Below are 12,784 nucleotides of genomic sequence, written 5' to 3'. Positions count from 1 at the left end.
ATAAGGACGTAACTATATTATATACCTCACAGATTAGACTCAGTCGATCAAAGAATATTGGCGCGTCTCAAGTTCCATGAAGCTAATATAATCTGATTAGCAGAATATGTATTAGTATTAAACGCGGGTCGGGAGTTCAGTTCAAAGCGACAGACAAGCAAACCAAGTGTATGTGTGTGTGTGTGTATATAATATATATATATATATATATATATATATATATATATATATATATATATATATATATATATATATATATACACACATACACTTGGTTTGCTTGTCTGTCGCTTTGAACTGAACTCCCGACCGGCATTTAGCCAGGCTATTTATAAACTGCTAATTAAAATGATCCACGAGTGGGAATGTTACCTATTTTTTGTTGTAAAAAATATAGCATTGATTACATACATGGTGGTGTATATGCAGTGCTCCCTCGCTATAATGAGGGAATGGACTCGCCCGAGGTTTGGCTGCTGGAGCGGGGCCGAAGCGAAACTGAAGCCTCTCGTCTCACGGAGAAAGCTGCAGCTCCTCTCGCAGCAAAAAAGTAAATATATTTGGAAAGATAACCACATAAGAGGCCTAATATTTATCAGTTATAAAATGAATGTTGAGTAAGATGTCTGTGTTGTAAAATGCCAGCGCAGCTTTTATTTAGAGACTGTATCCAAAGGGAGAGACAGAAATGGAAGTTAGATTGAGAAGTTGTTTATAGTTTGAACACAAGTACTGTATTTACCGTAGAAATGTTGCATGAATCACTAGTATAGGGAATTGAGGGACATTCTGTAGGAGTGTTATATTCAAGAGCCTTCTAGCAAGGGAGCACTATGTATATTGTAGCGAACCTCGGTCAACACAGGGTGAGGCAGTCCACACGCAGGCGCAGGGCTAAAGCATAGCACCCGTACCGCTGTACAAAAGAGCCTTTAGAGATATTGCACCTGCTGCTCAGAACGTTTCTTGCTGTCAGTTACGTGGCTGCAAACGTCTGCTGCGTTGGTTTCTTAATTAAAAAGCATGAATTACCTTGGCTGTTATTTCTTAATTATAAAGCATGCATTGCCAGTAGACCTTTGGCATTTAAATACATGCAGTTACCAAGGAGAGCAACTGTGACACAGCAAAATCTAATTAAAGATTGCAAACATAAGGGCCATTTTACCATTCTCATTACACGTGTGACATAAAAACTGTGTATCTGGCCTGACATGCTGGATGTCGCTTCTTTGTGAATTACTGTAGGCTTTCCTGTTAACTATGCAGAAACTGCACTTGATTCACAAAAAAAAAAAAAAATCAAATCAAATCAAATTGTCGCTTCTTGTGCCCGTTGTTCTCCGTCGTGTGTTCCTCATCGCGGTCCCATGTGCTTCACCTCTGCCTTGTTTAGCAGGCAGCCGATATCTGAGGAAAGTGAATTTTGCATCTTTTAATCTCAGATCAGACCCTAAGCCTCCCAATGCAGAATTAGGCAAGTTTTATGTGAAGTGACGCTAATGGAGACAGTGGTGTTACACAGGCTACACTCTCGCTGGCACTGGCAGTCTGGCACCTCATCACTTTGGATATGAGACAAGTAATGACAGATGACAGGTTCTATATGCAAGAAAAAGCTTACACACCCCGCATCTCCATTTCCAGCTCCCCTCATTCATTTATATCATCATTAACAGTACAATTCTGGAGCAGATAATAAGATCTAAAATAACAGGCAGGGGGGGTTGTTCTTTCTTTCTTTCCTTTTTTTTTCTTACTGTATAACAAGATTCCATATCAAACTGTCTTTTTGATAACTAATGCCTGATTTGAAAATGCAATATATATATATATATATATATATATATATATATATATATATATATATATATATATATATATATATATATATATATATATATATATATATATTTCTACATATTTGAAAGGATTAACGGTATAATTTTACTGTCAATTTTTCACGCTAAGGGGATAAAACTCCTATTGGTTTGTTAGATTATCTTATAACTGATGTTGGAAAGTTGGCTCTTTTATATAAATACAAGTAACAAAGACAACAGTCTACTGCTGTGACCTCCAGCTGTTCTGCAGCCAGGGCCCGAATGTTATGAAAATGTTCTACAGTGTTTCTGGTTAGCATGACTGGAGTGAATGGGCAGGAGATTTCTTAAACAAACAAACAAACACAGCCTTAATAGTGTAGGTGAGGAACTCCACAGTCGACGAGCCAAATAATCAAATGAACCCCGGGCAAAGGCTTTTAATTCTAGAGGATTAAGCATTAAGCTGTTTTGATCTCAGGGCAGAAGCATCGCGAGACGTCCGAGCCAACATTTTATCAGTTCTGTCAGAGCTTTTGTTGTGTCTTCCTGTACTGTATATTTCATGTATACGCCCCTAGAACATTCCCTCGTTAGTGGTACATTTTGTTGCAGTGATCGATCTCTTTGGCTAGTCTCTGGAGTTATCGAAGACTCATCCAGTGTAACACACTTTCATGTTGATGGACTGGCTCAAAAGGCTCTGCCCTCGCTCTGAAGATTTCCTTGCTAATTGCGTACTTACTTGACTGTAAAGTGATTGTATCACAGTGATCTGGCTAGCCAATATCAAACTTTCACTCTACTCGTAACAATACTGTCAAGTCTGAAAATCCAGTATAAACCGCCTTTAAAACCAGTTGCATGCGGTGCAACAACAAAGTTAATAAAGATGCTGACGCTAGTATTACAAAACAACAGTGGTACTCACTCATTATGTTTCTAGAGTAAACACGCCTGTCAAGAAATTTGCAGCACGTTGCTTACATACGCATTTTATTGGGAACTGCCTTGGCCAAGCCTGACAGATGCACTGTTAACACAAACATTTTGGTTTGACAATGCATTTAACTCAAATGTTACAATGGGATGGTTCTTGCCATGGATTTCCTGCTGTCCTCTTGTTTTAAAGCCATGTGTTTTATTTGTTGAATGTTCAGTAATGTCCCCAGATGAAGGCTGACTGTGTCTTGTTTCTGGTTGTTTTTTTTAGCAGACGTTCCATACCCCTAGCCTGGGCGATGAGGAGTTTGAGATCCCCCCCATCACCCCACCTCCGGAGACGGAGCACGGACTCGGCATGGCTGACGGGGTGTCCCACTTCCCAGGCCTGCCCGGCCCTCGGGCCACGTATGGAAGCGAGTTCACACCCCAGTTCCCCCCTCAGAGCCTCGAGCTGCCTTCTATTACAATATCTCGCAACCTCCTGGAGCAGGAGCGTGTTCTCCTGAACAATGGACTGCCAGGGGTAGGTGGCCTGTCTGATCTCTCACATGCAGCAAAAAAAAAAAAAAGGGAGATCATCTGCTAGCTGATTTCCTGTGGTGAAAAGGCATTTAAAAAAATAAATAAATAAAAACTTAAAATATGCAAGAGAAATAGAACACATTTTCAGCATTTTAAATCTACTGTCACAGTAAACTAAAATGTATGGTGTTAAGTCTTTCTTTTCTTTCCTTTTTTCTTACTGACTCTTTGTTTCTTTCTTGCTGTCAGCTGGCAGTAGGCAGATGCACTGTAGTGATGGAGCAGGTGCATACAGCAGGAAAACAGCCTAGTTACCCAGGTTGACATGCAGCTGCACTAGAAGGTGGCAGTTTACTCAAGTTACAGACCTACTGCTTGATAATTATTTACAAAGCCTGCACAATGTTGAAGAATAAAATACTGACAAACAAACTGGTATCGCATTGCAGTTTTCTCTGCAGGTTTAATGTTGTTGCTGCACAGTTTTTACATTGATTACCATGCTGTGCTAGACCGTGGAGGTGGCAATGGACTTGAATCTGAGATCTGGCAGGTCATTTAACTGCATGTCATTAATGTTTTGGCAAGCAGTTTGTTGTTAAAGTGAAATGATTGCTGGGGCCTGGGAACAATGGCTTAAAAGTAATTTTGTTTTATGATTATAAACTTTTCTTGCATTAAGTGCCAGACGCTCAGTTCTGCTGAACAGTCTGAATATACAATAGTGGCAGATGGCTACAATACATGGCAAATATAGTTAAAACAATAGAAATTTAAAACTTCCAAACACCACACGGATGTACATTTAAAAAGTGTGACAATATTGTGCTTTTGATTAGTCATTAAAACTGCAATCAGAAAATAATCCAGTAAATGAATATTGTTGCTGCTGCTCACAAGCAGAACAGGGCTGATATTTCCATTCTAATTTGTGCTGCTGTCTAACATTTATATTGAGTTTGCACTGTACTGCTGGTACAAAACTAAGTGCACATTTTAAAAATATCTGCAATGCATAATATTGCCTCAGAAGGCTTTTGACTAAAGAATTCCATTTCATGGTCAGTTAAGCTTTTGATATCTGGGAGAAATGAAACCCTTAAACAACTATAGTGCTGTGTTCATACAGCTTAATAGAACATTAAAAAAGCTTTTTATACTAGTTCTATAATACTTTATTATGAGTGTCATGTGGGTAAATATTTGCATTCAGTTCAACTTATTTTTCTTTTGCCTTTTGAACAAGGTATTGATGTGGTGATCTGTAAATTCACAAAAACAATTGCATACCTAAAGCAATGTGCTCTTCATGCATTATGTGTCTCACATTTTGAAATTAGGAATCAGGATTCATTTGAGAGAGGGGGCTGCTTATCACTTCAATCAGCAAACTATCAGCTTTTTGGGCTGATTACCCAGATGTACCAATCCTTGTTTTCTAATGGACTGTGTTTGTCTTGCAAATTGAGTATGGCATGCTCTGCTGCTACATAGTAAATGCTGCATTAGACCAGGAACCTTTATCCCTTGCAAACCGTGAAGCCAAAGCCCTTATTTATTTAATGTGTTAGAGTAAGCACCCGACTTTCACTGTTATCCTCAGGCTTGTATTCAGCTGGGCTCTCACAATTAGCACATAGTGCTTGTTTTACTAAAAATAATATTAGTAGTAGTCGTTGTAGTATGGGAGTGGTTTTTAAACATATTTTTTGAGGGAGGTGGGGGGAAATAATTGTAATACAGTATAGGGAATATACTGATACTCTCAGTACCTACAGTACAGTAGCACACTCACCTACACATTGCAGTGCATTGCTTGGGGCTTGGTTATAAATAGGTCATGTTTGTGTCCCTGTGTGTCCCCAGCCTTGTCTAGCTGCAGTAGCTTTGAAAGGCTTAAGTATAATCATAGTATTCTTCTATGCAAAGGTTCAAGGCATAAATAAATACTGCATTAATGAAGCACACTTTTTTACAATTATTTACATGCAAAAAAATACACAGCCTGGCAGATTTTTTTGTTTACAACCACTAGCAATTGCATACAGCTTGCATGCAGCATTTTCTAAATATAGTAAACTGCAGCAGGGTCTAATAGATTGCAATGCACAAAGCATATCCAGCACATACAGTACTTGCTGTCATGCAGTGGAACTGTGAAAAGAACCCTTTATTTATTAACACTAGGAGTCACCTACTGTACCATACGGTAACGATGGAACAGGCAAGGGCTACTCAAAAACAACGCTGAGCGTCTGTAAATCATCTGTAATACATTTGGTTAAAAAAAAAAAAATGGATTTAAACCCGAGGCTCTTTCTCTGTTGTCTGTTTGGATAATCATGTTGAAAAATTATTCCCAGCCATAAAATGTGACATTTCTTTTGAAAATATCAGTTGTGAAGGGTTTTCTTTCTTACTCCTCTCTGTAATCTGCCATGTTGGCTGAGTAGCATTGACATCAGTAGTACATCAATTTCAGAAAGTGGATTTTTTTTTTTGTTTTGTTTTTTTTTTGTTTTTACTAGACAGCTGTTGTGACATATTGGGTCAGTCAGAAATGAAAGATATTCATGCAAGCATGCAATACTTGTAATGAAGTCTCACTCTGACCTTCTGTATGATTGATTCTGTAATTTAGTTTTCTCAGGCAGTGCCTGAAATGAAATGAAATCATGTTGAACAAGTTTTAAATACCCACGGTGCACCGGGAGAAATGGAAAAAACCTGCAGCCCGAGAGGGGAGTGAAGCTGAAAAAAAAAAAAAAAAAAAAGCGATTTATCTTCATGCTATTATAGCCTTTGCCAGCATTCAAAATTTCATTTTTTTCTTATTTGGCTTAAGTACTTAATTCTGCAGGTAGCTGTAAATGGGAAAATAAAATAGTGTTCCCATTTAAAGTGACAGGACAGGAGTCTGTGCAAGGGACTGATAAACTATCTTTAATAAGACTGACCTTTCATGCTGGTGAAAGTTACTGGGGGGAATTCATCCTCATAATTACCATATAGATTATTCTATTCCTCTCCTGCAATGAAACATTTCAGAGGGCACTGCTGCTGATTCAATAAAAATTGAACTTGTTAACATTCTTTTCAGACTGTTCTATCTCACACAGAGGGGGCATTAATACCCCCACCCCCACCCCCACCGTCCAAAATGTGTGGATCTGATATCTTGAGGACCAGATTGTTCCTCCTTTCATTTAGATCACACTTCACATGCCCCCCCCCGCCCCTCTGCATATTCTGATAACAATAATAATAATTCAGTTTGCATTTGTATTTTGTAACATTATGGCGTGCTGGTATCTGGCATTGTCACAGTTTGTTGTGTGTAAGCAATAGAGGCAGTGCAAGATCTGAATAAGCATTTTATCCTGTGTGTTTTGGTTTGCTTGATGCATTCAGCCACGGTTAGGATTTTGCATGTATTTAGAATATGCGCTTGCGGCATTTAAACCCAGTATTTAGAATTACAGATGCATTGCACATTGCTCGTTAATTCATTGGCAAATGCCATGAATTAACGCTTTGGCCATGTTGACCGTAAACTGTCATGCACTGTTCCTTTATAGTTTGAGATACCGAAAGGCTGCACTGCACCACTATTCCTGATTGCATATCATTCCATTCAGAATACAATTTCAAACACTCCATCTGGAAAGCACAGAACACGTTCAGTCCCACAAAAGAATTTCTGTTGTTGAATATAGGATTGAAAAAGGAACATGTACAGTATGAAATTCAAGGTCGAGGAAGCAAATTGTGGGTCAAAATAGCAAAAGCTTGCATTACCAGTTTAACCTTCAAAAGAACACCTGGGGTGTTTGCACTCCCCAAGCATTATTCTAAATACCCCCACTCTATTCAGAGCTTGCTGAGCTGAACTGTAACATCATTTATTTTAAGCTTCAAATGTCAATAAGTAATGACTAAAGTACACAGTAGAATATACCTGTGAGGTGATTTGTTATCAGATATATCCTTATTGGACTTTCGACATCTCACCCGAAGAAAATACCTTTGTGGCCTTGAAAGCTATTTTATAAACTTATTCAGGTAATCCTATTAAGAGGCTACAAAAATCCATCTGTTTTCAAGCTGAGTATACAGCACAGTGCCAAGAGGAAATCTGGCCATAGTGACAAAATGAGGCTAGGAACTGTGACAAAATGCTGTGTTTGCTATGAAAGAATCCGCACCTGCAGGTGATCAGGGATGAAAAGAGTTCATCGTTTCTTTTTTTTTTTTTTTTGCTTGTTCCCACCTAGAACCTCAGCCATCTCCACAGCCACCACTATCGCCATAGCCCTTCCATGGTCATCAGGCCTGTCGGCATGAACAGTGCTTCAGGAGGGATGATGTCACAGAATCAGCTGACCACCATCAACCAATCTCAGCTGAGTACTCAGCTGGGTTTAAACCTGGGGGGCCCAAACATTCCACACACCTCCCCCTCCCCACCAGCCAGCAAATCTGCAACCCCCTCTCCTTCGAGCTCCATCAACGAGGAGGATGCAGAGGAAGGGAACCGGGTAAGATTTAAACTGTTGAAACATGGCATACCAGAGAGAGAGGGGGGGGGGGGTTGGTCTACATGAAAGCTGCATCTCAAACCAATTTTAGCTACATGAACAATGCAAGGCAGCCTCAGTTTTCAGTTGGATACCTTTTTCTGCTTTCCTGTGTCATCTCGGCAGTGTAGCATGTGTATTTGCAGCTGATTCTTGCAAGCTTTAGCAGCTGGGTGTCTTCATTGTACTGGTGCATGGAAAGTATTATGAACACCACACTGTTGTTATCTAAGTGACACCAGAGCTACAGTATATATGGAAGTGGCAGTGTCTGGGATCAGTAGGAAATCCACTGAAGACCTACAGTCGTTCACTTTACTTTTCCATCTGGGTTCCAGGTTATCGGTGAGAAAAGACCAGCCCCGGATTCCGTGAAGAAGCCCAAGACGCCAAAAAAGAAGAAGAAGAAAGACCCCAACGAGCCACAGAAACCCGTGTCTGCATATGCCCTGTTCTTCAGGGACACACAGGCTGCTATCAAAGGACAGAACCCCAATGCCACCTTCGGGGAAGTGTCCAAGATCGTGGCCTCCATGTGGGACAGCCTGGGAGAAGAGCAGAAGCAGGTACATCTGCATGGGACGTGCAACGCAAGCATTGCTGTGTTGATGTGCGCCTTCAAAAAGAGCATCAAAGTTATATTGCCACTATTTGAAAGTTGTATCTATGCAATTATTATTATTATTATTATTATTATTATTATTATTATTATTATTATTATTATTATTAATAATAAAAGCAATGAAAGTGGAAAACGTCATTGCTGGCTACTTCTATGTGAAAGGGCTCCCATGTGTATGGGTGTTTTGTTCTGAATTCAGATGTAAACTGCATTACAACAGAGGTAATAAACCTAAAATTGGGATTGCTGCTGGATATTCTGACAACAGTGTAACTGATATAGACAAACTAATAACAAGATGTCACTGACTCTTAGTGGGTTATGATGTGTTCAATTCAATGTCATACCCACCCTCTTTTTAGTTTTTAAATGCCTTTATTCATCACAAATTTGACTTTAGTTCTCGCTCTTTTAACAGGCCTATAAAAGTAAAACGGAAGCTGCCAAAAAAGAATACCTAAAAGCTCTCGCAGCCTACAGAGCGAGCCTTGTGTCAAAGGTAAGAACTGATAATAGTGGGCAAGCCAGCACTGGAGTGTTCATTTGCATGCTGTAACTTTAGAGGGCCTGTTGGGATCAGTGCCTGGTAAATGTCTGAATGCTGTGAGCGCTTCTGTATGGCTGACATTTTAAAATTAGATCATATCTGGACAGTTTATTAACATTTTATCCGAAGAGGTGTTTTTTTTAATTATGTTTTTAAATATCAACATTGGCTTAGATTAAAGAAAACTTTGATCTATATCATTTGTTTTATCATCGGTCAAGGGAAATACATTTGCCTTTTTTCTTCAGTGAAGCCTAACTGTAGCAATAATTGTTAAGCATTTAAACGTCCTTAACCTGAAATCCTTTGTAAGCTGTTCAACATGGCTCATCCTTTCTTCCCTCAGGCTGCTGCGGAGTCAGCCGAGGCGCAGACCATCCGCTCTGTCCAGCAGACCCTGGCGTCCACCAACCTCTCTCCGTCTCTCCTCCTGAACTCCTCCCTCTCGCAGCACGCCTCTGTGTCGGCCGCTGCCCTTGCACTTCAGCAGGGCCTCCCCAGGGCCATCGCCCCCAAACCACTGCAGATGAGGCTGTCGGGCAACCAGATCGTCTCCTCGGTTAGCAGCGCACCTCCCAACAACATGCCGTCAAGCATCTCCACACCCTTGATGAGCCAGATGGGGGCACCGATGGTGGCGACGCCCACCGCTGCTTCTCAGATGAGCCCCCCCATGGGGAGCCCCCAGCAGCACCAGATGCAACACCTGCAACAGCAGCAGCAGCAGCACCAGATGCAGCAGCACATGCAACATCAGCAGCTGCAGCAGCAGCAGTTGCACCATCAGCAGATTCAGCAGCAGATGCAACAGCAGCATTTTCAGCATCACCTCCAGCAACAGCTGCAGCAGCACCAGCAACACCAGCACCACATGCAGCAGCAGCAGATCCAGCAGCATCAGCAGATTCAACACATGCAAATGCAGCAGCAGCAAATGCATCAGCAGCAAATGCTTCAGCAGCATCAGCATCAGCAATCCCTGCCGTCTCCCCCGCAGCACTCCCCTGGAACTCCACAGTCAGTAGGGAGCTCGACGCAGATAAACACAACAGCACTGGGTAGTCCGCAGCAAACCATGCAGCAGCAGCAGCAGCAGCAGCATCAGTCCCAAATACAAGCGCAGGCCCAGTCTCAAGTGTTGTCACAGCAGGTCAGTATCTTCTAAGCCAAAACATTTATTAATAAATAAATATATGAAAGAAGAAAAATAAAAGCACCAGCCGGGTTGCTTTTTCTAAGTTGCACTTAAGAAGTGTGTAAGTTTTACAGAGAACTGTCCACTGTTGTCGACAGATACTGTATGCAGGGATGCATAATGGAACAAATAGGGAACCAAATTTTGTCTATAAAATAGGCAGTGTATAGAAACTGCGGGTTTGTTTTGTTTTCGCCTCAGTGTTTTGATAACGACTCTGGCACGCCACAAAGACGATGTGCTGTAATGTTCACTGGGAGACTCATTGGTATTCATGATGAAGCATTATTTGGAAGGGTGTTGGTAACAATTCTGCTAAACTGGACTGGACTGTTACAATGAGTTTGGACAATCACGCCTCAAGACGAGAACACACCTTGAAAGACAAGCAGGAGCTGTGACTAGTGTGTAGGTAGTACACTGTTTTCATCAAACGAAATGCACCGCACCATCAAACAAAATGCGTGGAAACTGGAGTTTGGTTTTATTTATATACCGGGATGTTGTACAGGTGATATTTTGTCAACATTCTAGATGCCGACATTGCTTAATAGAGACTATTATAACTCCCACTTCATTGGTCCTCATTCCATTCATCTCTTACACCGAATCACAGTGCCAGTTCAACAGTCAGCTCCAGCCTTGCAGGAGGTCAAAAGAAGAACACTATGTGCAGTTGTACAGCCAGGTGGAAGCATGGACAGACAAGGCTGACCTTGGAGGCCCTAGAAGTCATTCTATGTCTTTTAAAATGTGATGTGAATCTACTGTAGGTGACTGAGGGGGGTGGGGGTGGGTAAGACGCTGTCCATTTCCAAGTAAAGTGTTCTCCAGCGCATTCAGAATGCATACACAGCCAGGCACACCCTCTTGGTTTTATTTCTTATTTTGTGCAAATGTGAATATTTTGTTATGTGTAAACTATAGGCGCTAGGCTGATAGTTTCATGTTAACTGTATTTTTTAAAACCAGATGGTCATTTGTTAAATAAAAAAACATTTAAAAATAAAAACTGTAGAAAACTATTTTGATGCCCTGTATATGCCAATTTAAATAGGCAATGATATAATTTAGTGCCAGCTGTAAAGAATTCCTTTAAAAAAAAAAAAAAAAGTTGTACATTTTTCATAACACATGGTGTAAAGTTTTCACATGAGGCTTTAATGTAAACATTGGTAACATGGACTGTTGATTGCTACATCTCAGTGTGTTTTATGCTGTTTTATACTTTTTTTTATGAGTTACTATAGCAGCAATTCTGTTGTTTGTGTTTTGCTTAACAGAAACATAAATTCTTGCTTTTTTTTTTATCTTGCTATAGAATAAATACATTTCAGTAAAACCCAACTGTTTTTGAGCTCTTACTAGAAAAGCTTATTTAAAAAAAAAAATGCACAAAATGATTTCACTTAACCTGGGAAACAGCTAGCTTGATCATATAACTGTCCTCCTTCTAGGTGTAGATGATGCACTTCTTGTAGCAATGCATATCAGTGATGGAAATAAGACTCCCATTGCACAGCAGTTTGATCCATCCCTGGATTTACTATGAGTTTTATAAGAGTTACCTAAGCTTGCTACCTATACAGTGTGGCTAATCAACTTCGTATTAAAACCTGGATTGGCTGAAACTGCTATGCAATAGGGCTCTTATTTCCACCCCTGCATATTTGCAACAGTACATTTAGCATGCTTACTGGGGTCCATTCTAAACATCCATGTCAATAAGCTAAAGTTGTGATCCCTGGTGGGGAGACTGTATTAACTTGTACCATCTTGGATACATAAGCCTCTGCCAGCCGAGTGTCTGCTGCCTGTCAGATCAGATCAGATCAGCTCACTGCCTATCATGACTCAATTGCAAAAGGGAGATGCAGATTTTATACGCTTCTGTATGTCAGGAATACATTTGCATAAAACGTTTATCAGTCACGTGAGGGGCGGTGCCTTCGCACAAAAGTGTGCACTACATGTAGTAGGGTTAAAGTAATTCATTTTTGTCTGACCCTTGTATATACTGTGTATACGTTGAATCAATTGAAGCATACAGATAATAAAAAACTAAACTAAACTTAAAACCAAACAAGATCCAAAGCTTGGTGAAATACTTGCTATTCCAAAATGACGTTTAATTTTCTTACACTAATGATTATATTTTCAGTGTATCTATAAACTGTAAAAAGGGAGTTTAGGGGTGGAAAAAGAATGCAAACAGTGTTCAGTCTTAAGAAACATGTAAAGCTTCTGGAAGTCCCCAGTGGAAACCCACCATGTCTGTTGAAAAGGTTTGTGTTGCTCACTGTTGTAAATAAAAGCAAGCGCTGCTCTGGCGTGTTTTCGACGTACCGATAGGAATGCGTGTTTTTATTTCTATGTCTTTGTGTTTAATGCACATGGAGAAGAAGCAGCGGTAATGATGTTCAGAATACACCATGGCTGTTATTCCCATTTGTCTTGCATGATTAATTACAGCATCTGTCCTGTCAGAAGCTGTAGTGAAGAGGTCTGGAGAAAAAGACTGCAAATAAGCACTGGCAACAATCTTAAACCGCT

The 12,784-nt window shown here is 40.3% G+C and overlaps 1 protein-coding gene across 2 annotated transcripts in view; it reads left to right on the top strand.

Moving 5' to 3' along the window:
* tox3 (TOX high mobility group box family member 3) overlaps positions 1-12,567 on the top strand; it is a 36,463-nt gene extending 23,896 nt beyond the window's left edge. Inside the window, exons 3-7 of one of the 2 annotated variants that reach the window (XM_041221118.1) lie at positions 3,040-3,291; positions 7,565-7,828; positions 8,206-8,433; positions 8,908-8,988; positions 9,383-12,567. In XM_041221118.1, coding sequence (XP_041077052.1) covers positions 3,040-3,291; positions 7,565-7,828; positions 8,206-8,433; positions 8,908-8,988; positions 9,383-10,201 — 1,644 coding nt within the window. In that variant the 3' untranslated portion in view covers positions 10,202-12,567. Of the gene's footprint in view, positions 1-3,036; positions 3,292-7,564; positions 7,829-8,205; positions 8,434-8,907; positions 8,989-9,382 lie in introns of both variants that reach the window. The other variant, XM_041221117.1, reaches the window with a different exon arrangement.
* Positions 12,568-12,784: the final 217 nt, after the last annotated feature.

The sequence above is a fragment of the Polyodon spathula genome, chromosome 21 (genome assembly GCF_017654505.1).
Source record: "Polyodon spathula isolate WHYD16114869_AA chromosome 21, ASM1765450v1, whole genome shotgun sequence".
In the NCBI taxonomy this organism is placed as follows: Eukaryota; Metazoa; Chordata; class Actinopteri; order Acipenseriformes; family Polyodontidae; genus Polyodon; species Polyodon spathula.
The sequence above is the reverse complement of the archived record's forward strand: the minus strand, read 5'-3'. Positions and strand labels throughout refer to the sequence as shown.